Raw genomic sequence first — 27943 nt, 5'->3', positions numbered from 1 at the left:
TATTGTGTGTGTTTTTAGGGATATTTCCTCTGGTGTCCAGCAAAGAAAGAAGCTGTATGAAAGATCTACAGGCTAAAGATAACAGAAGTCCAGTGAAACAACTGCACCATAACTGATTTCTCTCTGCCATTTTTTTATGAATTAATCTGTGATGCTTAGTGCTCTAACACAATGTTTCTGGTGATTTACAAAGAGTTTAAAAGCTATCTCCAGTGCCAGCCTTTCCAAATTCACAATGTTCTGCTTATTTCTCTAATCACAATAGTCTCCTTTTGTTGGGTACTTCACTACCAGATAATTGACCTTGACGTCGATTATGTGCCCTCATTTTTGGCTTGGGATGCAGAACTCCTGTTGCAGTCAATTATTTTGTGGTACAGCCTGCAACAATGTGGGCTCTTTCTTCAATCAGTAAATAGAAGTGGTTTTGGTATCTTGAAATAGCCTTCCAGTCTATAGTTATGACATTGTTTTTTATTCTTCAGTCTAAGGGAAATTATTTACTAATAGGGTTCCACCAAAATTGCACATAGAACTCTAAATAGAAATCTGAATTTATACAGCACATCACAAATTATATTCAGATTGAGGTAATGAAATTTTAGTTTACGTCTTCCAAAGCAGATTAACAGACCAAATCACATCAGGAAATGCAAAAGAAATGCCAAAACAGCAGTCTGAATGCTTTGAGAATTGTTTGCTAATTCAAAACAATATTAAGCAGGAGCATTTTGCACATTATTAGTGATGGCTAAATAAGGAGGTGAATATAGAGGATGGATTTAAGAAAGTTCTACAATTGCCTACTTAAAGAGTGATATTTCTATTATAAATATGTATATATATAAGAAACTATTCAAAATTAAACTACTGGTGTAACCTAAATGTGACATCTTCCTCATAGATCAAAGAGTGTGATCACAAAGACCATGAAGATGGTCATAATTTTCTTGAAAGTATTTGTTCTAATTCCTATGTATTCCTATTCCTTCCTCTTCACCATGATCTATTCATGTTGAAGAAGTTTAAAGTAAGAGTAAATTACCTTTGTGCACTTATGCAATGGTGCAGTGGACTTTACTGAAAACAATGACTTTTAGTTATGCAAGTGATGAAAAAGGGAGTGTGAATTCTAATGAATGCATTCAGTAAAGGTGAAATGAGATCTACCTTGCCATTCAATGTGAATATAGAGTTTGGTACTGAGGAATCACAGGTTGTGATTTTAGAAAATTATGTTATGCATTTCTGTGACTTCCCACTGTTGTCCCAAATTCCCCCTTTCCCTAAAGAAAAATTTAAAACAAAATTTTTGGAAGACACCAAGCAAAATTAGTGAAAAAAACCAGACTAATGGCTTTTTTGAATTAAAACATAAAACATAGAATCATTTGTCTCAGAAGAATAGTTCATTGAGTAATAAAAAGGAACATTTCATCTAAATCAGATTATAACTAAGTGAAACACAGTAACTGAGCCCATTAACTTCTTAAACTTACTCTTCCCTGTGTTTAACGTAAATATCACATAAAACATCAGCTGGAACAGTTTTCCTAACTGACCTCACACACCCATCATTTTTCCACTGTTTTGATGGAACAGCATAAATCATCCTTCAGAACTGTAGACATGAGAGTTGAGACAGAGTTTCCTTCTCAAAATGAAATAGGAGACAAATGTGGTTTTTCAGATTGAATATACTCTGTGTTTACAGTAAATATTTCACTGCAAGATAGAGAACAAAAGTATAAAATAGACTCCAATGAAATGTGCCAAGTGCTTCATGCTGCTTGAAGTACTTTTTTTTTTTTTAAAGTACAAACCAATTAAGTTGGGACTGGGTATGTCAAAGTGGCAACAAAATATTGTCACAGAATGAAAAGATAAATATTCAAAACAGGTGGCTAGAGGAAAGTGTAAAAAGCAAGAAAAATTATATTTTTTCATATTTGTGTTTACATTTTTCTTATACCAAATGCACATTTATGTCTTAGGCAATCCAGTCAAGTCTAGTTCCTATCAGATTCCCTTAGGTGAGCTGCTGACTAACAGAATAATTTTGCTATGGGTACAACTAAAAAACAACCCCCACCACAAACATGGAGTTTTACACTGCTTGAACTTTTATGATGCAAAAAGCTCATACTGCTTACTTCAGTGAGCTGCACTCTTTCATAAACATTGGTAAGATGCAGAAACTAGCCGGGCTTTAAAAAAAAATAGAGAAATAAGCTAATGAATGGCCAAGTTCTGTTCTGATTTTTGAAGAAAAGCTTCCAAAGAATTGAAAGAGAGTGAAGATTTCTTGGAATAGATTGGACTGGAAATTAATGTTTTGAGATAAATGTCACATATTTGATAGACTAGCACAAAAATCTAGAAACTGCCAAGTATTTTAAAGAACAGAGTCGAACTTAAAATGTGCAGAGGCCTTCTGTTGCATCCCTACATGAATGAATTTTGTTCCAATGAGGCAGATAATATACTGAAATAATTCATGCTTAATGCAGAGTATATTAAAAAAATTGCTGGTTTCAATCTAGTGGAAGCTGAATCTGAAGCCAACTATGTCTTTAAAATAATTGAGTTATTTTTAATAGTAAAATTATTAATGGAAGTCATGAATGATAACTTCAGCATAAGTTAATCCCTAAACAGACTTCAAGTGATTTACAATTTATCTTCAATAGTAGTTTTTTGTAATGCATAAATAAATGTGAACTAACAAATGGATCATATATAAACCATAAATTCAGACATTTTAAGTTAAGAATCTGTCTTTTGGTGCTTTGTCTTACAAAAATAATCCATCTCTCAGTCATTTTTACAGTCTAATACACTCTAAATCCAAGTATATGCTATATACATTTCTCTAAAAATGATGTAAGCGGTAACTTTTTTTTTTTTGATGTTTTACCAGTGTAAGATGTTTAGAATAAAGCCTTTATAGTGTTTATAACTACTGTACACACATAGTCTGAATGTTGCTAGACTACAGTTTTGAATAAGGCTGTAATATTATACTCCTGTAGCTTGAACTTAAAGCAAGTACACAATGGGTGCTTTTGTGAGATTTACTGTTATTTCATTCCATATGGGAATGTAAGTTTCAGGGGTGTGTAACTTATAAGCATTTTCCTTAATGCAATCAATTTTTATTTCAGTCATTTAAAGAGCTGTCGAAAATATGGTTGGGAAGGGATCAGAAAACAATGGTAATTTGCCAATTTAAATGTTTAGATAGTTTTGCAAAAGTCAAAAGTGGAACATTCTCCAGGAAAATCCTAAGAATATTAATGCCACAAACTTGTGAGCAGGTCAATTCATCTACGAATGTTCATGTTATCTCCATTTTTATATTTACCTAACCAAATCTTTGGCCCCAGAGTGGACAGACAGATTAACAGTCCTTGCAGAACAGAGGTGAGTGACATCTAGTAATTGGCCACATAAGGATTTCTTTGTCAAAGAGGAGATGGTGGAGACAGGAGTGGTTTGAAGCCAGGGTATGTAGCCATGTGTCACCACCATTCCTCACAGATCTGAAGAGATCAGAAGATTAATGTTGGATTCTGGAAATCTTAACCAGACAGAAAACATCCTTGCTTTAATGATGTGCAACTGAGCTGAATTGTAACCTGTAGCCTGCAGTAAATTTTTATCTCCCCACTCCAAGGTTCTATGATAGGCAAAACTATAGCTAGACAATGATTAAATGTGTGGAATTCAATTTTGTACCATTAATATAAATGCTTTTAAATGGCCAGAGCCATAGGTTAGAAACTCCAAACTGTTCCTTTCAGGGACAGCAGTGGGAATTTAAATAAATGCTTTGATTCCCCCCCCCCCCCCCCCCCCCCGAATTTAATTGCTTAAGAAGTGATAACACTCATCTCCAGAAATATGTGCCATCCATATAGTTTGTGATATCTTAAAATAAGGCTTTCTGGGATGAAATGTAGCAACTAGAGCAGAATTTACAGTGACAGCCTGATCAGCTCTAAATAATAATAGGTATTAAGTAAGAGGTAGGTGTCCAGTTACTGGGGGTGTGTAGGTGCCCATGCGTAAGTGCTACCAAATTTTTGCTAGCAAATGGGTAGCAATTTGAGACCCTTTTCAATTAGGTGGTACAGTTACCACATGTTTACAGTTCCATGGTGAGATATAGGTAATTTAAAGTTATTACCCAGCCAGCAACAGGCATGCACGGCATGTCCGATTTCTGTTTAACATGTAAAAAAAAAGACTGCATTCATAAATGACAAACTCAGTAAGCCTTTAACTTCTCTGTTACACCAATCAAGTTTTTTACTATTAGAGTCATTCTATAGTTTGCCATGCTTTTCATGTGTTCTCAAGTAAAATACATCTCTGTAAAATTGACTTCTTTATGCTCAGATGATCAGCTCCCTTAATACTCTGAAATGGGTGGTACTTGGTACAAGTGTACCCAGTCCCATTGAAATGTGGATATACAGAAGAGTTTTGCTGATTTGATAAGTATTTGAAAGAATGCCAGAATTTTTTATCTGTCCTTTAGGCCTTAACACTGACAACCATTATTTTATCAAGATATCTCACAGTACTGTCTTAGACACTTTTATTGTTCTTGCTGCTTGTAAAAAAGGCAATTTGCTTCTGAAAAAATGCAAACTTTTTTGGGTTGGAGGGGTAGAAGTGGTTATTAGTTTTCTGATAATGTCATTTATAACACTAGAGAGTCTTGCACTCAGTCATTCTTTGAGTATATTCTACAACTTCTGTTACAGCAGTTGCGACAACTTTTCTCAAAGTGCCTTTTGGCATTAATATTATGGTGTTCTTTGATGAACAACTGGCGATGCTTTGTTTTTCTGAATTTATTTATTCTAAGAAATACCAGAAAAAAGATTAGTACCAGCAGTTGTTACATGGGCAGATTAGAATGTATGGCCTGGTCACAGCTATGTAGAATTTTTCTGTTGACCATGTGTGGGTTTCTTTTTCGTTCGCTTTGTGGAAACATTCATTAACATGAACATTGTCTGTATCTAAAAGTTGTGGAGGAGATATGTGTGGCTTTTTAGCAGTAATAGTTTATACTCTTGACAACATGCAATCCTAGACCAGAAATGTTCCCATGCGAGGTAGGTGTTCAATTTTATGGATAAAGTATTGAAAGATATTTGCAGAAAATCACTTGCAAGCAAATACATTGGCTGAAAATTGTTTTCACAGAACATTTATCAGAACATTTAAAAAGTGAAAATTTAGTGAAAAATCCTAAGCTGTTTGTAAATCATCTGCAAATCATCATTTGCAAACAGGAGTATAATGACTGTGTCAAATGAATTACTGCAATGTTTTTGCTTGCTGCTAGCCAGGTGTACCATACTTACACAACAGATGTTTGAATTTCTCAAGCTGTGCAGAGGCTTTAAGAGTCAGGCTAGCAGTACCAGCAATGACAGTACTACAAGCTATTTTAGTGTTATCTTACACAGAGTGTTCATGATTTGACTGTCTGTCTCAGTTCCCAGACTTGAAGGACTTCAGTGGCCCTGTAACTCTGTACTGTGATACTTATCAAAATTAGAGTTTGATCAATGAACAACAAATACTCAACATTTAGGGTCTTGTAAATAAGCTTAACATTACTTTGTGTATTGATTTAGCCAATTATTAAGAATTTGTCTGAGAGGTTGGTTTATAAAATGTCCTTTTGAATTTAGTATAGAATGACACTGTGATCAAGAAGTTGCAGATTCATTAGACTATTCAATCATATCTGACACTGTTTCTCCTGCTAAAATTCTGTAATAGTTCACTGGGTCAATATTGCTGTAAAGAAGGTTGGGAATACATTGAAATATATGACTCTTTAAATAGATTATCCAAATAGGCTTCAGAAAAGTTATATCCCTTCTTTTTCTCTTAGCTTTACTAAAGGTAATGATCCAGAAGAAATATCAGAATATTTGTATGAGTAGTTTAATATAGAAAGTACTTTATTAGTTAATTAACCCAAATGTAAGAAGTAGATTTAGTTAATGTGTAGCCAATAAGGGGTTGACCATAGAACAGGTTCAGCAAGCTGACCTTTTCTCAGAAAGTCATTTGAATATATGTATATTACTGTAAGAAGAGACATCACATCACTTAGTACAGCTATGTGCATGCTTACAGTAAAGCTTGTGCTGAATTTCTTGGCTGGCAGTGATAAAAGTCGAATTTAGTTTATGTGTGATGTTGCTCCACTATGCTTAGAATCACACACATGAGAAAAGACAGCATTACATCTTGCAAAGTTAGATACTAGAAGGTAAGGTGTATTAGTAGAAGTATTGCACCCTTAATTGAGTCTTACCATGTATTTGCATTGTCACAATAAATCACATTTGACATTGGGTCTTCAGGACCCAATGAATTTCTGAATTTCTGTAGACTGTACCATAGAAAAAAGAACATCTGTTCTTTTTGTCAAGTACTTTTCTTCAAAAACCCAAATGCTAATTCACATTATGGTTGAAATAAACACATAAAATACATGAAAGAATCAATGTCTGGTAGTTACTAAACACTTTACCCCTCAGTTGTCCTCTGGGGGAGAGGAGATGAACCAATACCACATAGCACCAATCTGTGAGCCCTGGAGGAATGCACGCAGCCTTTCTAGGAAACCATCTGCTTTTCTTTCATTTGGACTTGCAGAAGGTCTTCCCCCTCTAAACACAGGAAATCACGATTCCCTCTCGTTTTTCCTTCCAGACAACAGCCTCAGATTCCAATCACCACGGGAACGGGAGTTGTCTACCCTGGTGCTATTACCATGGCGACTACCACGCCATCACCTCAGATGACATCGGATTGCTCGAGCACCTCTGCCAGCCCTGAGCCCAGCATCCCCGTCATCCAGAGCACTTATGGTATGAAGACGGACAGCGGAAGCCTCGCTGGAAATGAAATGATAAATGGAGAGGATGAAATAGAAATGTACGAGGACTATGAGGATGATCCCAAATCAGACTATAGTAGCGAAAACGAAGCCCATGAGGCAGTCAGTGCCAACTGAGGAGTGTTCACAGAATTAAAGTACTCAGACTCATTTGGGTTTTTTTGGGGTTTTTTTGAACAAAAGTTCTTAAAGAGCCTGCATGCATGTGTGGCTCCTACAGTTACATCAGCAGAATGGTCTTAAATGTTTCTTATCGTGTGAGACAGATTGTTTCCCTAATTTTTCATGAACTTGGTTTTTTTTTTTGTTTTCGTTTTGTTTTGGTTTTTGTTTTTTTTTTTTTTAATTTAGATGAAGACATAAATATCAGACATCAGGACTTGAAAACTTATATGAATCAATAGCTGTCTTACAAGTCTTACCTTTTGTCTTTTTCTGTTTGGATGCTGATAAAGGTTTAAGTTACTGTTTTAGATGGGGGTTTTACATTCTCACTCAGGTATGCTGTGCCAGCCTACAGGTTGTGAATGTGTTTTTATTCTGGATTATTTTAAAAAAACAAAAACTGCAGATTTCATATTGTGAAACAGAACAAGTCCACAAGTGTGCACATCTGTGCATCATAGCTCGTCTTTAAAAAATAGTCTCTGAATTCCATTTTTTTTTCCATATGTATAGCTGAACTTCTGATGTGCCAAACTTTTCATAACTTTTGAATCTTAACATTTAAAAAAAAAAGTCTTAAAGGAGACACTGTAAAGTCTTAGACAATCCTTTGGCATCTTAAAAAAATTATATATAAACCCTAATTTTTTTCCAGAATATGGTGAAGTACTCAGGAATCTGGTGACAGGATACTCTTAAGTAGTGAACATGGTTGCCATAGTGCATGTGCCCAATTGCTTTTGCCTCTTGATGTGCCATTAGTGTGAAATTTTAAGTAAGCACAAAAGAGCGATCACCAGCTATGGACGGGCCTGTCTTAACAGTGTGAGGCCACCTCTGATTACATTCTCTATCCCTTTGCTTTTAACCCTTGCATTCAGTCTTAACATATTTTCTCTTAAATAATTTATTCATTCCAGAATGTCAAGGGTCCAAATACTTAATATTTATTTTTAAAAGTACAGTTGGTGGCATTACACTTCCAATTCCTTACTGATATTTTTAACAACCCCTTCTTTCTCCTCCCCTAAATCACACAGGTATATGAAAAGAAAAGTGCACCTGCTACTAAAATGAACATAACTTTTATGAATGAGAAATTCAGTTGTTCCTCTAACATAGTATGTTCAAGGAGCACTTAGAAACACTGCTATATGTAATTCAAAATAAAGTGAGTACTTTTATATGCACATAGAGTACAAATATTCCTAAAAAAGTGTTTATAGTTATAAACCTCTATACTTAGACAGCAAGGGCAGATGTTAAATCCAAATTACATTTGGAGTCCACTGTGATGAATTTTTAGGGCCTGAGGAATCCTGCAGTGAATCATGGCTCCATACAGAAACATATGTTTCTGTTGCCACCTGAAGGAACTGTGTGATACCTTAAGTATTTATGCAGTGATTTATATGTGAGACTCTTAATGGGGGAGGGAAGGCTACCCAAATGTCTAATTGCAAAGCTGGGAAAATGGTTCATCAAAACTATTTATTGAATATTAGTCATGTGGGAATGTGACTTTTCAAGTGCTTGTCAAGTGCTTTGGGATCTTTGGACATTAGGTGCTATAGAAATTAAAATTTCTATTTGTAATACTTCTAGAAACAATGCAATTGCTGGAGAAAATTCTGGGGTATATACGAGAAAGATATTCAAAGATTGTAAATCTATTAAATTGCAAAGACAGAGGAGAAATTGCCTTTATTTTTTTCCCTCATACTCCACTCCTGTTCACAAATATATCACTGTATATACATGCAGATCCAATAGGCCTGATGAATAAATGTGCTCAACTCCCGCAGCCTTTATTTTGAATTGGATGTTTTCAGCACATTAGTGATAAATCCAGGCTCAGGCTGAGAGGTATGAGTGGGCCTAGAGCAGCTCCTCTTGTAGTGTATGGGCATCTTCCCACAGAGCTGCACAGGCTTTGTTTCGGGCCCAGACACCAAAAGAAGTCTGGTGCTAGTGCTGGCCATCCTTGTGCTGGCATCCCGTCTTGCAGAAATTCTGAGCTGCAATGACACGATGCTCTATGGAAGAGCAGTCATTTCCCTCATAGCCCTACTGTTACCTGTTTGATCAGAAACAGCCATTTTTGCCACTGTAGTAATCGTGTTTCAATGTGAGAGAACTACCCCCAAGACAAAGAAGATTGTTCAATTTACAGGACAATTTATGAAGATAATGGCATAGAAACACAGTGGTCAAATTTCTCTGACCATTTTGTGATTTGGAACAAAAAACCTATATTTTTAATATTTATTTAAATGTGTTCTGAGTCCATGTCTAATAAGCAATAAGCTGGTCTAGCCAAGACTTTAAAGGCATATGCTGTGTCATTAGCTGGTGAGCGTCCTCTTTAAGCTGGCTAAGGTACTGATAGAAAGTGGTTTTTTGTTCTTATAATTGCTTGGGAATTTGAACTGGTTTTAATACATTCAGCTCAGATTGGGGGGAGGATATCATTAGTTCCTAAAAAAAAATAAAATAAAATACTATTTATTAATGTCTTACATAATTCTCCAGTTAGAATTATCTCTCCCTCCCCCCATGTCACTTTCTTTCTCTCTTGCTCTCTTTTTTTCTGGTTTTGTTGCATAGGTAGAATGCTGTATTGCTAGCATTGCATTTTATGTAATTATTTTTTTGCACAAAGGCAAACATTTAGATTAGTTGGTTAATTTTTATTTTTTTTCATTTTATGACCATGCCAAAATAATATTCTGCAGGCTTGTGGAGAACAAAGGACTGTTCTTTAGGACTGAAACTTGATTTTGCTTGTAGTACAAAAAAAAACACACACTCACAGATGTTGTTTCGTAAGTGTTATAAGCACTGGATATAAATGGTATTTTTTATCACTTCTGACTAATGTGAAACTGTTGTACGAAAACTACATGAACAAAAGTCATCTGTTTCGACTCGTGTGGGCCTGCCTCACAGTTGCCGGATTTGAGTCATTTTTATGTCTTGTTATTTCATTTATTTATGCAAAATACATGTATGTATGAACACTTTGTTTTAGCTCCAGCCCTGCCTCATTGCTGATGCTCTGTATGTTAAAGCCACATTCTTAAAAATGACTGGCTGTTCAGGAATTGCCAGCTGGTAAAAATTGCATTTACTGGCTGGGGGAGTGGGAGGAACACATTTGAAGCTGAATTGTGCCTATGAGCATGTTATTCTATTTATTAGCCGACATTGGCTCTAAAATGTCAGTAGAAATCAAGGAAGGACAATCATAAGGATAAAACCCAATATTTTTACTTTATTAATCGGAGCTTAAAACAAAGTTTTTGATGAATTTACCATCTCATTTTAGATTTTTTTTAAATTGTGTAAATATAACATAGGAAATAGAATTTTATTTTTTGTTCATGGATACTTAGTGAAGTATAAGTTATGTATTTACTTTTGTTCTATATCAGTGTATGTTGGTCCATATTAAATGCTGACAAGTCACTGTACCTCATGTAGATGCTGAATTTACACCCGCAGTGTGAGCGCAGTATTGTGGACCTGTAGCTGGGACAGCAAGATGCCTCACTTGTGCTCTCTCTGATTTTTGATAGCATATCCCACAAGGAGGGAATACTTTCTTCTTCTTCTTTAGAAAGTTGATACATTAAACATGCCAAATTTCTGATACGTTTTATAGGAAACACAGTCTTCTGAATCCAAGTGAAACTGATGATATTTTATTTTTTAACAAGAATGGCATTTGGAAGTCAAAAGCATATTTGTGGAAAGATTATAACGACTGAAATGGCCCTTGCAATGCAGGCAGGATTCAATAATATACAACCTCTGGGTTTTATATTCATTTAATCATGTTATTGTCATATTAGGCTATAATACCAAGGGAAATTGTTCACACAACACACAAAGAGGACTCATGGAATTGCTTTTTAAGCATTTGTGTTTGAGGCTCCTTAATAACTGCCTGAAAAAAATAACAACTTCATTCAGGAGCACAAATACAGTAATGCTATTTTCCTTGTGAACAGGCAGTTTATTTAATTAACAGATATAATGTATTTTCTTTTGGAAAATTATAAAATACTTATTTTCAAGACAAGAACACTCCCAAAACAGTCTGATACCAACTAGAATAGTTCACTTCATATTTTATAAAAGTGGAAGATAAAGGTCATAATGGAAACAGAACTGCTTTTCAGAGTTCAGGTTTACACGGAGAAATAACTGACCAATTGGCCCAGTTCTGGTCTGCCTGTATGTTTGGGCATCACCATCAAGTTTGTGAAACCACATGCTGAGAATTCACAGGATCACAATGTGCTCCTAAATCAGTGTACTCAGGTGCAGTGTGAGAGGCAGGGGGAGGGCAAAAGATGGGATTGCTCCGGGATGGGAATGCCAAACAAAAGGCAGCATTAGCCCCAATAATATGATACCCTGTGCAAAGTGTACAGCAGTCAGCCGTGGGCAGTTCCTGCTTTGAAATAAATACAGAACAACCTCCTCCCAACGCCATCTAATCTCTCCAAGCTGGCTTTCTGCTTTTCTTTTTCGGTCGTATCAAAGGCATGGCATTTCAAAATAATTTCCTAGCAAAGCATAGTACAAGTTTAAGACCCCATCCTCCCCCAGCAAAACACTTATCCACCTGCTTAATATTAAGCATATTAGTCCTTCTGTGGTGGTCATGAGGACCAGTTAAAGTGTTGGCGTTAAGTGGGGTGACCTTTGCTGAGCCAGGGCCGCAGTACAAACAACTGCACTGAAGATGCAGCCAGCAGGATGTATGATAGAGTTCTTCAAGATTTTATGAGAAGTTAATGAATGGGCTTGGACCCCGTGGTGTTTTGCATGCTTTTTTAAGATTCAAGTTGGCACTTAAGCATGTTCTTTTAAAAGAATAATACTACATGACCTCATTTGATCTTTTACAAAACACTTAACTCTTTTTCCTTTAAAAAAAACTTCTCCTAACCCTTTTTTTTTGGTACAACCCATTAAAATCTGTGATTTTTCTCAGATCAAGCTACATTTTTGATATACTGCAATCTCCTGCAACAGAAGAAAAAAAAATTATATGCAAAACCATTTCATTTTAATCCAACGCCCTTTTTTAACTACCAGATTTGTTGGAAATGGTGACAAAGAAGTATTCTGAGATTTCACACGCTGCGTAAAAAGGGGGAGGGGTGGGATGAACTGGGCTAAAGGAAAACTTATCAAATTGGTATTTATGGCAATATGAAAGCTATAAAGCAACTTAGTGACATGGCTTGCTTTGTAATTTCCGCTTTCTGAAAACCACAAGTGAGGTCCTTGGTGCTCTTGGAGTATGGGGAATGTGCAAATATTTAACTGTTTGTATGCTGCACATTGCAGACCTGCTAGTGTGCATTCTCCGTTTGTCTTCCTTTGTCATTTGTGTTTTGCTTTCCAGAAAGCAATGTTTTTTTTCTTGTACTCTTCTTCAGCTTGTAGCAAACTAGAATGCTTAGCATTTATGTTCATTCATTATGTATTTCCCATGTAAAAATTTTTTTATTACATTAAGACAAGCTTATAAGCTGTTACTACATAACTTATCTTACTGTAACTCTTATTTCCTGACATTGTAATTTGTTTGTGATGTATATTGTGAGATTGTACTCTATGTTAATTTAATCAGCACAATTCACTGACATGCTGGACTGACATGCTAGCTGCTGTTTCAAATTGTAAAGTTTGTGTAGAGCTGTTGGGACAACTGAGACTCTCTTGTCAAGGTACTATGCTTTGATTCCTATAGCAACACTGTGGGTGCAGTTCTTAACGGCAAGGGCTGCTTGTTGAACACCCACTGGCTAACTTAATGGGCAGGTTTTCTTTGTAGAAATTCTATATACAATGCAGGTACCTACCTGGGCCCATGGCCGGGAATTATTTGGGCGTTTAGAGGATAAACTAGTGTCTATTGCTGCTTTGAATATGTTTTAAAGTCTGAAAATGTAAATAGTTTATCAAAAAAAAATCTTGTACAGTCCAGTGTAAAGTTTTTAAATGAACTTAAAGGTTGCCATCACATCTCACACTCTCCTCTTGACACAGTAAAAAAAAAGAAAGAAAAAAGTTTGCTAAGGATACTGATTTAAAAAAAATAAATCTGTTCTCAGATTAAAGAAGAGAATAGTTATTCTTAGCTCTGCTTCATTGCATAAACAGACTTCTTGGATTTTGTTGTGCAGTATTGACGTGAGGTAAATTAAATATTAAATAATCTTTCAGTGGTACTTTTAAGAGTCTTCTCCTCCTCTGCCTCAGTTATTAATGGAAAAGACAAAATTGAAAGACACTGTCCATATACAGTATGTTCTGGTGTACGTTGGCACCTTACCTACATGTTTAGGGTGGGAGGGATTTTTTTAATTTCTTTTTTTTTTTTTTTTTTGCACAAGGTGCTTTCCTGATATGTTAAACATGTCATCCTTGGGTGATGCAGTATATGCCATGATAGGGGTTTAGACCCCTCAGGGGAGTGTCTATAAGACTGCCTATTTATGCTCATTTACCTCAAGACTGTCCTCTCTACCCTTAATCTATTCACCATCACTCCATCTTTTGTACTGCTGTTGACACTTACAAATTAAAGATAAATTTTGTTTTAAGAGATGTGCGTGTGACTTCTTCTATGCATCCCTTATCATTCCTTTGAAATTAGTATTAAAGATTGACCATGGTGAGATGATGGACAGGAAAATGCAACTAAGCCTGTTCAGATGGCCTCTTTTAAATGTAGAGACTGAATTTTCCAGCTCTTATGTTTTCCCCATGCTTTTCCAGTCTATGAAGGCATTTATCAGCCTCTGAAATCCATTAACACCGTATGCTGTAAAAGACATGGATGATAACTAACCTAATTTTATAATATTCACTGAATACTGTCAATTTTGTGTGCAGGAAGTGCTGTTGGTGGCAACATAATCTCAGAAGGGTTTTTATTCAGTAGAAATGAGACAAAACATTTCTCATGTTTCTTCTTTCTCTGCCTTCCCCTTTTCCTCTGCATATAACATTAAACAAACTAACCAAAGTTGACAACAAAAAAAGCCTATAGTTGCCATGTTGCCATGTCTGTAAACTGCTATTTGTGTATTATGATTGGCTTCTGACTTGGTAATTAGTCATGGTTCTCATTGGAAAATAATAAATTACATCGAAGCATACTGTACTGTAGCAAAACTGTAACAGAACATTTTGATTGTACATTACATCAGATGTCAGTCAAGTTGCAGTTATTGCACAAACCACCCTGAAACATCTAAGTGGGAGAGAATCCTTTCCTCCTTGGAGAGAGCATCATACATGAAATTACTAAAAATCACATACTGCATTATGAATTTTTGTGATGAAATACTTCAAGGTCAAAAGTGGATGGTAAGGAAGTTGCTGACCAAAATGTATTATAATGGATAAATATATAAATATTGACTTGTGCAATTTAAGCTTTGGCTTTTGGTGAGTGATTACCTAGTTACTCAGTCAAATGGTAGCACTAAAGTGATCTAGAGGAGAAGGCAGCAAAAAACCTGTATTTCTGCTGCATAATCAACAGCAGTTTGATGTTGTACACCACAGCAGTGTGGTGATGGCCATACCATAAGTTTGAAAAACAGAACTGGGCACTAGATCACTGTCAGTCCAGCTGAAGCTACTGAAGCACCATGTCAGTGAGACTGAAGTTTGCACTACATCTGCAATGGAGTCCAAAGTTCTGCTGCTGTATTTTCATATTGCTCCACTTAACTCCTGCCATCCAATTTTTTTCTGTTTCCCCCTCCCCCCCACACCCCTTACCACTCCTTTTCCTTATTGAAAACTGCAGCTGTAAATACTGATCAGTAATCTGAGACACACTGATGGCATCAGTGTGCTGTTGCACAGGTATGATGGAAAGCCAGCTGAGCAATGGCATACAAAAAGTCACTGCTTCCTGCCACAGGAAGAGGCAAAATGTTTATGTGACATCTCTAAATGTCAATCTAAAAAAAAATATGCATTAATGCAATGCAGGACGGGGTGCTGTCTCCACATGTCCAACAATCTTCTGGACAAGGTAGTGTGTTGGGAGCTGCCCATACCAAGAGCAGGGCATATGTTGTTCCTGGTGCCAAGGAGTAGCATGCCCGGGACAGATAGGTGGCCCAGGTGCACAGGCATCATCTGGTGTTCTTCCCTGGAGAGCAGCACCTCTGAACAACTTGGTCATGCTGTCTTCTCTGTGCTAGTCTGGTTGCCACTGTAAATGGTCATCTTAGCCTACAGAAATTTTACTAATAATATAATATATGAGTCAGGTCACTGCAAGGGGAAGGTATCACAGTGCTAGATGAGTAATAAATAAGCCCCTAAGTTACCATGGTTATTCCAATCAGCACAGAAAGGCTCTACTGCACTGGAAGCCAAGACACTTTGGCAAAACGAGTGACAGAGCACAACAAATATGAGCATTGAGGTGCTTCTGCTGCTCGAGTCCATTGTCTTTCACTCACATGTGGTTTTCCCTTTGAGCACAAACTCTGTTCATCAGCTGCAGGTTCCTTGGAAGCCATTAGGACTACTGTAGTTAGTGGTTTTGAAGATTCCAAGGTTCAGTACAAGTCTATCTCCCCACTGGTTACTTGCATTGGGATTTTCCTGTGGCCATTAACTACTACCACAGTAGTCCAATAGCAGCAGCTCATATGGATTGGAAGGAGGGTGGAGGAGGAGAAATAATAGTAGTTGATTTATTTCTTTAATATATGGTTTATAATAGAAAATATGAGCTCCAGGTTGTGTCTCTGAGCAGTTAATGACCAGCTGGGTTAAAGGCCTTCAAATACTGCCATCGGTCATTAGCTGCCAGGAAGTATCCTTCCTGTCATCTATTATTTCTTAATTGTATCAAGACCCACTACAGTGGAAGACTGTTAAATCTGTGAATTAATTGGAATCTGACCCTTAGTAGTTCTAATAATATGAAGGCCATTACAGGTTAGTATTCGGGTTCTTGACATGACAGTCTGTTACAAACTTCTTCAGAGCTGTTCTGCTTTATATTAATGCCTATTGGATGATTGACACAATAAAACATAATTGCTCTGTAGAAATCGCTGTGCTCAGTTCTATTAAGAACTACTTAGGGACACTTTTAAATTTTGTGGCGTCAAAATAAATTAAAGCTTCTCTACTTGTATTAGAACCTACTTAGAGGTTTGTTTGCTGTTGTAGCTTATCAGCAAAGGATCACTGGATAAGAAATAAAGGTAATTATTAGAGCTCTAAATAATTCTCCTTGAATAATCAAATTATAAAAGAAAAGCATGTTGATTATTTGGGTCTCTTTTTTCCTACTCTTCTGGACTAGCAGGATGTGTGAAGAAAAAACCAGGTAATCATTTTAAATTAATTTTCAAAAATGAAACATAAGCTAAAAACCATTAAACATGAAGTACAAACCCCCCTGACTCTTGCATTACATCCACAACATCCAGCTTTAATTTTATGAATAAGATACCTCACACTTCAGGCACATGACTAAGCTTCTTTTTAAGTCAGGCCACACAGGATTATATTTGTAAATCAGGAAATAGAAATATTTTGTTATGAGCCACAGCCATGCAGCAGGACCCTAGCCTGCAAGACCCTATAGTCACCAAGTGGAAAGGGATTTCTGCCCCCAAGATCCCATAATGACTAATAATTTCTTTTTAGATACTGTATGTTCACAACTAATTAATCACAAAAAACTTACAAACTGTCTTCTGGATAAGATTACTAGTCTGCCTAGCCCAGTAGTTTTATGTTCAACAGTTGCAATAGAAGATAGCAGCTAACGAGACCATCTGAGCCTGGCCAACATCTGTGTCTCATTCTCATGTTCCTCAGCATTTACAGTAATTGTGTTGGTCTACTAATGGGTACAACCCTTTCCTAGTCAGGAACACAGTGTGGTATTTTGGTAGATGAAGTGACTGAGGGCAAATTAACAATTAAGTTTGCAGCCTGATCTTTCAATGAAGGGCCTTCATAAGGAGTTTTGAAACAGCCCTATTTATTCTTTTTAATGGAAGGCAATCAGAGAAAACAGTCAGTCTACGTTCAACTGAATTGCCAAGTCCACCATATAATCCAAAATATTTAAGAAGCTAAACTTCTCCAAATTTTTGTAGGATCTGGCTAAATTTAACAGACTTAATTCAAAAGATCTGGAGATCATCAATTTTAATGATCAGATTACTCAATCACAATGAAATATCTTTTATTCGAACATCAGGAAATATGCAGTTGATTGCAGACTTAGTTAATTCCACTAGAATAGCTGCAGCTGCTGGAAACCCAAAAGCTAAGTTTTGGAGTGGGAAAAAGAAATCCCTCAAAATCCACTCACCCACCCAAAAAGAAATGCAAGTCTTTTGCCACATGTTGAGAGATCATGCAGAGAAAAGTGACTTTTGGAAACACCTTCAGGTACAAACCACCTATTTTGAGGACTGTGACTCTACAGACTAGCAAGCTCCTCTAGTTTTGACAACTACAATATGGGTTGAAAAAAAAAGTAGGGAATAGTCATTGTATATAATCTTATTGGTATAAGCTTCTCCTGTGAACTGAACCTGCAAGATCCTGCTAACACTGTGGTGATTTTGTATAACACCAGATACAGGAGGTAAGCATTAGATATCCTAGCAGCTTTAGATTATTTTAAGGAAAAAAAGGTCTAATTTCAGGGAAAAAATATGAATATGAATATTCACATTTTACTATTGTGCTGAGCTGTAGTAATCTGTGCTAAGAATGGCATTGCTTCCCTTCTCCCATATATACAAGTATGCCTGTGTACTACTTTATAGAAGATTAATGTCTCTTTTGTTAGATTGCTTAACTGTCATTTGCTATATTTGCAACTTGTCAGTTAAGGTGGACTTCTAAAATTACAAAATTATGCGAAAATTAATATAACTACTAGAAATCACCAGCTCTTCCCACCCCTCCATGGGGAAGACTGTTACAGTTGGTCATTGCTGCCCAGTTCTTAGTCCAACCTATGGCAGCAGGGATTAGGGCAGTGGCTGCTGGCCCCCCTTCATATTCTGAGTGAGGGTTGCCACACCTCCAGACCCTCACTGTGTGGACTCCCTGCCCATCACTCTTCCCTCTGGGCATTCGTTCCACCCTCTTCACCTTGTCCTCCCACAGGGCAGTGAAGTGGAAGAACAAGGGTCAAATATAGCTCTCCATCCTCTCTTGGCACTTCCAGTCCCCCTGAAATGGACTGAGTGCTGGGTTTATTTTGATTTGAGGGGAAGCAGGCAGTGGTTAGAGAATTTACTCCATCCCATCTGCTGTGGGTGTTGGTGCTGGGTGGTTGGAGCTGTGAGCAGCCTCCGGGGACAGGCTGTGGAGGGATTGTGTCACTGGGAAGGAGTGTGAGGAGTGCAGATCAAATGCTATGACTCTCATGCTGGAGGCATAAGTGCCTTCAAAAAGACCTAAGAAGGGGTATAGGAAAGCTTAGTTTTTCTTTCTTATGTAATTCGGTAGTCAGAAGATGTGAACAGTCAGAGGAAATTTGATGCCTCAACTTACAACTTTAAATTTTGACCCAATCTGCATTTTTTCCTACTTCAGCCTTTGCTGCTGAGGAATTTGTTTTGAATGTACCTGTCCACCTTCAATGAGACTTATAGGCTAACAGTGATGCAGTCTGAACTGGATAACTGTGAGTCCTGTCCTTAACACTCCACCACACAATTGATTCTTGTTGGACTGTGAGCTGATGCAAAGGACCTGATGGGCTAAGTGCCCCAGATGACTTGAATTTCTGATCTTCACCTGCTCTGGGTGAAGAGAGGTCAGAGTTACTTGAGAATGTGAGGGTACTTTGTGATAGTTCATACTGGTTTTTTCTGTCTTTCTTACAGTAGAAGCAAAAATCAAGGGTCTTGAGTATATTATGTTTTCTTCACAGAGTTCTCTAATGTCTAATGGAGGAAAAAAAAAAGGAAAGGAGATATCTAGTGTAACTGAGCAGTGTAAGTTGGTAGGCAGAGGGCGTTTGGAAAGTGCTAAGGATGTGATGAAGGATGCAGAAGAGTTCACTAGCACTGTCTTTTAATAATTTATGTGAGTGGAGTTACAGAAATATATTGTTTGGTAAACACCTTGTGGTATAAAGAACCATGAATGATTTTAAATTATCTAGTTGGTCTTTTTAAGGTAACAGGTTGCTTCTCTGAAATTCTGAGTATATCCTGCTCCCACTCGTGTCACAGGAAGCAGACAGTTTGTTCAGCACTTGACAATAAGTGCACAGTATTTTTTAGATACAATCTTAGGATTTTTATTAGATGTTATGTGCCTCGGACAATGATTCCTAAAGTTACCTTCCTTCATTAATCCATCCCAAAAAATCCTTGGACTGATCATGCTTAGAGGCAGTACATGCTTCTTTTAAAATGTTTTGATTTTTATACTGCAAGGAGTTTGTGATTGAATTGCAAAAGGAATAGATCAGATAGTTTGCAGTCTTAAGATGTCTGTAAGAATCGCAGGTTGTGAAGGACTTCAAATTGGTTCAGTTATTTTTTCATTTTTAAGGGGGTGAAATAGTGGATTTCCACAACAATAAGCCCACGTATGGAAACAGTCTGTGTTCCCTTATTCCCCAAACTTCAAAGACAATGAAGTTCTGAAATGAACATAAAGCACTCTGAAATAATGAGAAGGAAAAATCATGTTCTTTTTCTCTTTTGAAAATGTTATTCCCATGCGAGGGATAAAAGTAAGCATTAAATAGCTCGTATAGAAAACCACCAAATTTGCTACGTTTTCTTAAAGCTTTGTGCAAAACATGCATCTCAGCTGCATTTGGAATCTTAGAGTAATCACTAAAGCTTCTTAAAGTTTTGAAATTTTCTGTCTTGATATTTGCTTATCTTCTCTCATACACTTGCTTTTAATGTCTGAACACTTAAAATTCAGGCATCATAGATCATACTTTTCAACTCTCCTCATTTACCTCCGACAGCTTAACCTGCAATTTATTGTGAGGATTGCACCTACAAGTAAAACAGGATCAGCCCTTAATTTGATCTGCTATTTATCCGTTGTGTTAATTGTAGCCACAGGGTTGTATTAAGAAAGTCAAAAAGTACCACTTGTAACTACAGAGTGGCTCTCACCTTTTAAATGGAAAAACACTCGTTTTCTAGAAGAAATAGGAAAAAAGTGGTTATGAGCTAAATGAAGAAGGCAGAAGGGTTTCTGTTTTCCCATTTTTAATGTAATTAATATAATATTGGCACCCAAAATGTAGCTATCTGGGTGTAAGCCTGTTCCTAGCTTTTTCTGCTGTTGGTGGGAACAGATGTGTAATTTCTCACACAGTTTTGTTTGTTTGTTTTTTTAAACTGCAAATGGGGTTCTTGTTAGGCTAATGGATGCTGGGATTTCTACCTCATATTAATCAGGAGTTTCGTCTTCTTGTATTTCTAAATGATGCATTCTTCTTACATTTGCTTCCCCCCTCCTCCCCCCCAATACAGGAGACAATTGTTTACAGTACAAATGACTGAAAAAAAATTGAAAATTCATTAAGAGAAATTCTAGTCCTATGACAGCCACCACAGCTGTGAATTCCTGGTACCCTGGAAGGCTTTGGCTGAGGAATCTGTCTTACGTTCCATAGTGCCCACTGAAAATAAGGCACCAAGGTTGAGAATAGTAAATTAAAGGGAAAAATCCCAACTTAAATATCTTTCAAGGCAGACTTGAAAATAAAGATATATCAATACCACTGAAATGTGATAGGTTTAGAAGTACCCAGTTCTCTCAGGCTCCTTTGAAAATCCTAGCCTTCAGATGCTTAAAGTTTTTGGAAAACGAACAATAAACACTTTCAGTTTTCAGCTTTTGGGAGTGGTTTTCCCTAGCTGGCAATGATTTTTGCTTGCTTTCACAGAGAACAAAACTGTCTTGCATACTTCGGAAAGTCATCTTAAGTCTTATGTTTTCTATGTTGCAGAACCAAAAAATTCTGGTGAACTATTAGTCTATCAATAGTGAGTTGATGCACACTACAGTAAAATGTGACCGAATACCAGAAATGGGAACTTACTCTCACTTTCTTTTTCACAAAATGTCATTTTGTTTCTGTGATTCCTTTTATAGTTTCCTTAAGGAGGAGCATGCCAGCTAATCAGTGGATAATGTGACTGCTAGAGATGCACTGGAATGAGAACTGTTACTGCATTTGCCTTTCTACCTCATCAGACATTAGTTTAGCAGGACTCCCCCTCACATTACTGCAAAACTGAGGTTTTCATTCACTTAGTCTTGCCTCTCTTTCAGCCCTACATTTGCAATATGAAAGGAAGTTGTGGACAATGAATGAACAAGCCCGCTGTACCACCAGTGGCTTGGGAGTGTCTCGTTCCTTGGCTTCACTGAAGTCAGCTGCCATAGCAACTCCAAGCCAGGACCCAAATACCTGCCTAATTCTCAAACAGTGGAAAAGAGCATGGCTTGAACTGGTATTGACTGCCAGCAGTACAGTCTTTAACTTTACCTTTCTGTTTCTGGGGTTTGCTACTTGATGTTGAGATGGCACTGCAGACCTAGTATGTGACAGTACAGGTAAACTCAAGATGTTCCTGCCCTCTTACATTGACAGAAATCTTCCCAGAAAGGATAAAAACCCCTCAATCTGTTTGTGGATTGTCCAGGTGGATGTGAGTGAGGAAGAGGACACCTGGGGATCCAAACTCTTACCACAGGTGTCTCAAATTTCTGTTTAGTGAAGAACCACCCTCCTTGAAAAACTCCACTGATCCACAGGAGGGTCTCACACACACAAATATATTAAGAAGGAATTACACACTTTTTTCTTCTATAAAAGACGTAGAACTCAGATTTTGCTCTTGTAGAAGGTGAGATTATATCTGCAAGGCTAGAAGGCTTGACAGCAAGTGCTTGCATAACCTTGTACTGAAGTTTCTGAGATCTACAGCATCCTAGGTGAGCTCTCTGATCAGTTTGTTAGATATGTCAATATAAAGAAAGAGTTAGTGCAAACTTCTACTCTTAATATTCTGTCCATCTGGTTATTAGAATTCTTTTCCTCAGTAAATTGATTTATTGGGTTGTTTTATTCTGCTTTCTTCATAATAGATCATAATCATGTCTGCTTCTTTCATTACTTCTTACTTACTAGAAATACATGTGAAAGTAGGGGGTTTTTTCCAAGTTCTGAAGGATTTCAATGTAGTTTGGAACTGAATTTACCCAAATACATGGTCCTTTGATTTTAAATGTGAAGGTAATAGTACTTCTGCTAGTATGTGTTGTGGGGGTGAAGTTCTATGCAACTCATGATCAAATGCAGGGGAAGTTTGTATTTGATATTACATGGAGATTTTCCAGCATGAAAGCCAGTGGCAGATGGAGTTTGGTGACTAATGGCCTTTGAAAATTCCCTTTATTTTGGTTTATGAGCTTAAAAATTATGCATGTAATACTAGCTGTGGAAATAATTTGCTTTGTGTGAGTTGTGAATACTTTCAAGAAAACTTGTGGTTTGCACTCTTACTTTTGTCCAGCTTCCAGCAGATACTGATGAATCTCTCTTTCCTGAGTAGAAACTAAGGCTCAGGCCAATAATTCTAGCCTTGCTAAAATCCCTGAGAGATCTGAAGCAGAATTCCTGAAGCTGAACTATTTTCCTAAATACTGTTTCTAACCAACTGGATGCTTTGTGAAAGTAGTTTGCTGGTGCACAGCATCCTTTACCCATTTATTTTCCCTCTCTTTTGATCTGAGTGGTTATGACAATACTACATGGGGCAAGATATGTAAAGTCTAGAGAGACATAAGTGAAGCCAGATTTGCTTGTGCCAGTGTCATGTGAGGGCAGCTTTCCTGGGTCCTTGTGTTGTGCTATCCATTAAAGAGAAAACATGTAGAGAATGGATTGGGTGGCAGTCTACAGGAAACAATGCTGGGAAACTTCGAGATTATCTCAATTTGTTTGTTTTGTTTTATATGCTTGTGAATACATTGGATGTTTGATATAATTATGCCCTCTTTACTATGGCTAGTGCCAAATCAGCATCTCTCAAAGATCTCCAGTGACATCTCATTTTCCTCAGTATGGAGTTTCTTCCTGTTCAAAAGACAACAGAGAGCTTACGCAGTTATCTGGAAGGACATATTATTGATGTGGTAATGTTATTTAATGCTAGTGGCAACTACAGCAGTATGTGATTGGTCTGATTCGCAAGTATAAAAGTTACTTAAGTTGAGAAATTAGTAAAAACGAAGGCTGCAGTTACCGTTCGTTCTTATACCAGCCTGGGTAAAGACATACCTAACGAATATGCAGTTTCAGTCACATGCTGTCCATGGACAGATGTTAATGACCATTTTATAAAACACTGAGTTCCCCTTCCTGCTGGCCAAAAAAGGCACTGACATCAAGGATGTGCTATATCTACTACTTGTTTTTTGAACCCAAGTGCTGAGCAGCCTGTCTGGCACTCTATTATATAATATGCTGTTCCAGACTACAGTCCACACAATGTGTATGTTGTACTAAAGATCCTTGAAAGCATATGTGTGGGTTTTCTTTTTAAATATCACCTACAGGTATATGCTATTTCTGGAGCCATGCTTCGATGTTGGCACACAGAACAGTGCTGTGCTGTACAATATCATGTTGTTTTCTGCATGACAGTTATAAGGTCCCTCTTGCAACCCTGCATATGATTGAGCTGATTCTTGATTAGAGATCAGAAGGGGATTTTTGGCAAGGGTGTAATAGCAGAAATCTGAAGAAAGCTTGCCTTTTGGAGACCTAGCTTTACGTGGACTATAACTGTATTTTACCTGTCTTTTTTTTTTTTTTTTTTTGACCTTGTTCTCCCTCTGCATTTATCTGACAACAATAAAAAACTTTTGTGATGCCTTGTATTCTGAATCAGTCAATGTGGTACAAAGGAGTCTCTGTCTGCTGTTGCCTGTATATAGAATTTATGGTCACATTGCCATACAATTATAGAGCACCAATGAACTGAGTGACAAATAAGAGACATGTGACTATAAAGAAGAGGAAGATGAAAATTAATACTTATTCTTTAACTCTGCCTATCCTCTCTATTCCCCATTCTGATTTGCTGGATGGTTTAATTTGGAATGATATTTTTAATGCTTACAGCCCAAAGGTGTGTTTTTGTTTTGTTTTGATTTTTTTTTTCTCCTTCAGGAAGAAAATTGATTCCTTATGTTCCATACATTGTTTCCTTAATGTTTTTTTCAATATGCATAAAATTACAGATATCTGGAGAGACTGAAATACCATATTGCACAATGTAACCCCCCACCCAATGTCTTGTTTCTCCTCTCTGCTTCCAAACCTTCAAAAAAATCATAACCTAGCATTAATATATCTATGGGTACTGGTTTTCCATGTTTGATACAAAGTAAAAATACAATGAGTGACCAAGCATAAAAATACATGATGTCTGTTTGTGGTGGATAAGTACAATTCTGGGGAATAAGGTCTTGCATCTGCTACAGAGTCAGAATGGAGGAGAGATTTGGTGTGTGAGGACTAATTTTAACAGTGCCAGCCTGTGTGTGACTAAGGAACTACACTATAGGTTCTAGTTAGTGAACTAGCACCCTTGAGAGAATTGAAAAGATGACATGAAATTTTATAGTTGAAGCAGATTTTATGAGGGTTGTAAATGGTACCTAATAGAAACCAAAGGATAGGAAAAGATATTATTCCCAGGTCATCACTCTGTACTGTAAACTTGAAGCATAATATTTTGTTTGGATATATGAATGTTTGGAAACCAATGAGAAAGATCATCAGGTTTATGGAATATTGTGTATTTTTCTCTGTTTGCTTGATTTGCATTGTTAAAACAAAATGCCTTTTCTGAGTTCCAGTTGTGGAGCAGACTATGTAAAGAAGGTCTCCTTGACAAGCTGTTCCCAAGGAAGCAGGGAGCTTGTCTCCAGCTACATATCTGAGAGGAGGTGCTAAGTGTATTAAAATGATGTTGTGATTTGTGGCTCAGATAGACGGATACCAGCTCTGCTCTGAAAAAGTCATTTACTCAGTTATTGCACCCTCCCACTATATTATTCATACTGTCTTTTCTACTCCCACTTAAAAATTTTTCTTTCTGACTTTTTCTTGCTTCAAGTTCTCTATCCATTCCTGCTAACCTCTCATATCCTGCATGTATCTCTAACTGGCAGTTCTGAGCTCCATAGTCTCGCTTTTCTCTCTTTACTCCTCCAGGACTCTACTTTTTCTTGTTGTGTCTGTTTTCTGGTTTTCCTTTCTCCTCATTCCTTCCTTCTAGCACTTCCTCCCTCCACCTTCACTGTGGACTGTATCAAGTCAGCTAGCTGGGTGCGTACATGGAACATTTGAGAAAACTGGAAAAAGGCAGAGGAATGTAAGGGAAAGAAGTAGTTGTATAGGTAGTTGTAGAAGTAGTCTATCTGTAGTTGTTTAAAGAGGGACTTGTATTTCCAGTACTTATTAGGAGAAAAAAAAAAAGAATGGGGAAAGTAGAGTATTAAGAATTCTGTTCCGGTGAGCTCCTGTTCATTTTGAATCCTGTCAGCAGGAGATCCTGCTACAAGAACAGTAAGTCATTATTTGCCTTGTTTTATATCCATTGAATATAGCACAATTTTTACAGAAAAATCTGTTATGACTTCTCCTTTCTCCTTCTTCTGTCACAAAACAATTTGAAGAAGGGATGGGAGAGCAAATATTGAAGAAGCCTTTTAAGAAACGCTTTTTTGTTCTTTTCATCAACTTTCTCCCTGTTCTCCTGCCAGCATGTGCAGTAAGTTCCTGTCCCTGAGAGTTTGCACCAAAACCACAGTTTGAACCAGGCTGTACATAATAGGCGTCTCTGTTAGTTCCCGCCAACTGAAGCTCCCAGCAGTGGATGGAAAATCAGACATACACCACTGCACAATAAATCTTATTGTAATTCACTCAGTTAGCATCACCGCGAACAGGCCTTGAAAAATGTGTCGTGTGTGCTTGAAATCATACTTGTGTTCCTGCCATTAAAGAACGAAAAAAAAACCTCGTAAAAAAAGTTTCATTTACTTTTTTGTTATAAAATACTTTTTACTGGTGCCAGCTGGAAGGAAAATGACCCAGTTAGATCTCAAAATTATGATGTAGCTTTAAGTGCTATGTTTAGATTAACTGCCAAAATGTTAGTATAAAGTGGTAGGTGTTTGTGCTGCAGATAATAACTAATGTACTGTTGGTCAAGATAGGCCACTGTTCTGTTATTATTGTATGGATCTTATGACTAAACATTGGAGCAAGCCTAGTGGAACAACAATATTTTACTGTGCCTGGAATACTAGCTTGTCAGAACTTAATTGGGGTGCCAAAAATCTAATGAATCAGATGGGGAAGATGCCTTTCTTTTCCTGTGTGCTGATATGTCTGATTTGTATTCCTTTCTGTGAAGTGAACTGTATTTATCTGATGTATTTCCTGGCAAGTACTGTCTCAAATACAATTAGATCCTTCTGATTGTTAAACTATTATGGTCTTCCAAAGACAGTAAAAACCTCTTCGGTTTCTTTTTTTTCCCCCTATGCTTGTGAGACTGGGTTAAATGTGTTGTATATTTTAAAGGACCTGGCTTACAAGGAAAAATCAAGGTTAAAAGCACTTCAGAACTCAAGTTGTGCTGATGTGTATGACCTTTGGGCCCAGAATTAGCTATTTTTACTCTGTTGATATAAAACATTAACCTCAGTCAAATGCTTCTTGCAAGAAATGAAAACAAAACTGTGATGTTTAAATACACAATCTAGATGTACCTACACCAGTTGCCATGAAAAAGTCAACATTTGCTAACAGACACCACATGGTGGATTCTGTGGTACTGCAGCTTTTCCTTTGAAAAGGAGGGGAAGTACCTGTGCGAGAGGAAACATCTGAAAAATCTTGAATCTAAGTGAGCTCCTAAACAAGCCTCGGTTGTCATCAGTCCTTGCTTCTGATTTTCCCAAGTCCCTTCTCTCCTCTCTTCTGCTGTATCTAGGAAATAACCATGACTAGATGATGCTCAGTAATGTTAGGTACTTGTCTAATCCCTGCTCATGACTCTTATTTTACTACCATGTAGAAAAATCTGGTAAACTACACTAGATGCTGTATTGGATTCTTTTCGTGTTTGTTTTTTTGATTAATCGTTTGTTTGTTTTAATGAGGGAGAGATTAGGTTGAACCAAAACAAGAAATAGTTGTACATGTTTCTTGGTCTAGTTCTGTTTCAGAACTGAGCTGATCTTAGTGTTGTGTTTGGTCTTGATTTTCATAGCAGATGGGGCTTCTAAATACTGCTTGGGACTATTTTCAGAGAGGGCAGTTTAGAATAACCTCTAACTCTTGACTAGTCCTGGGCTAATGGATGGAAATTAAATCTTCACCTCGCAGCAGATTTTGAGGGGACGTGTAAATAGCAATGCTGACTAGCAACTTGCTGAAAATTGCTATGCTTTCCAAAGCTTCATCTTGGACACCATTTTCAAGGAAATAGATATTGCCAAACAACATAAGCAGGATACATTTTATATTCAGAATGTACATTAAACTTGCATAGTTCTTAAAAAATTAACTTTCAAATGATTTTTCTGGTGTCTATGTGAACTTAAAGTTCTTCAGCTTTTGTACACAATCGAGAGAGGTGATTGGTGGGTTAATATTTATGTTTTACTTCAACAGAAGTTAGTAAGATACTTTCTGTTTTAATGTCTGTGGTTTTAGGAATGGATAGGGAATAA

At 37.1% G+C, this 27943-nt stretch overlaps 1 protein-coding gene across 18 annotated transcripts in view; it reads left to right on the top strand.

Annotated features, from left to right (window-relative positions):
* Positions 1-13728, top strand: part of SOX6 (SRY-box transcription factor 6) — a 375371-nt gene extending 361643 nt beyond the window's left edge. For all 18 annotated transcript variants that reach the window (XM_064657436.1, XM_064657427.1, XM_064657438.1 and 15 more), the window contains one exon: positions 6751-13728. In XM_064657436.1, coding sequence (XP_064513506.1) covers positions 6751-7054 — 304 coding nt within the window. In that variant the 3' untranslated portion in view covers positions 7055-13728. The remainder of the gene's footprint in view (positions 1-6750) is intronic.
* Positions 13729-27943: the final 14215 nt, after the last annotated feature.

The sequence above is a fragment of the Pseudopipra pipra genome, chromosome 6 (assembly GCF_036250125.1).
Source record: "Pseudopipra pipra isolate bDixPip1 chromosome 6, bDixPip1.hap1, whole genome shotgun sequence".
Taxonomy (NCBI): Eukaryota; Metazoa; Chordata; class Aves; order Passeriformes; family Pipridae; genus Pseudopipra; species Pseudopipra pipra.
The sequence above is the reverse complement of the archived record's forward strand: the minus strand, read 5'-3'. Positions and strand labels throughout refer to the sequence as shown.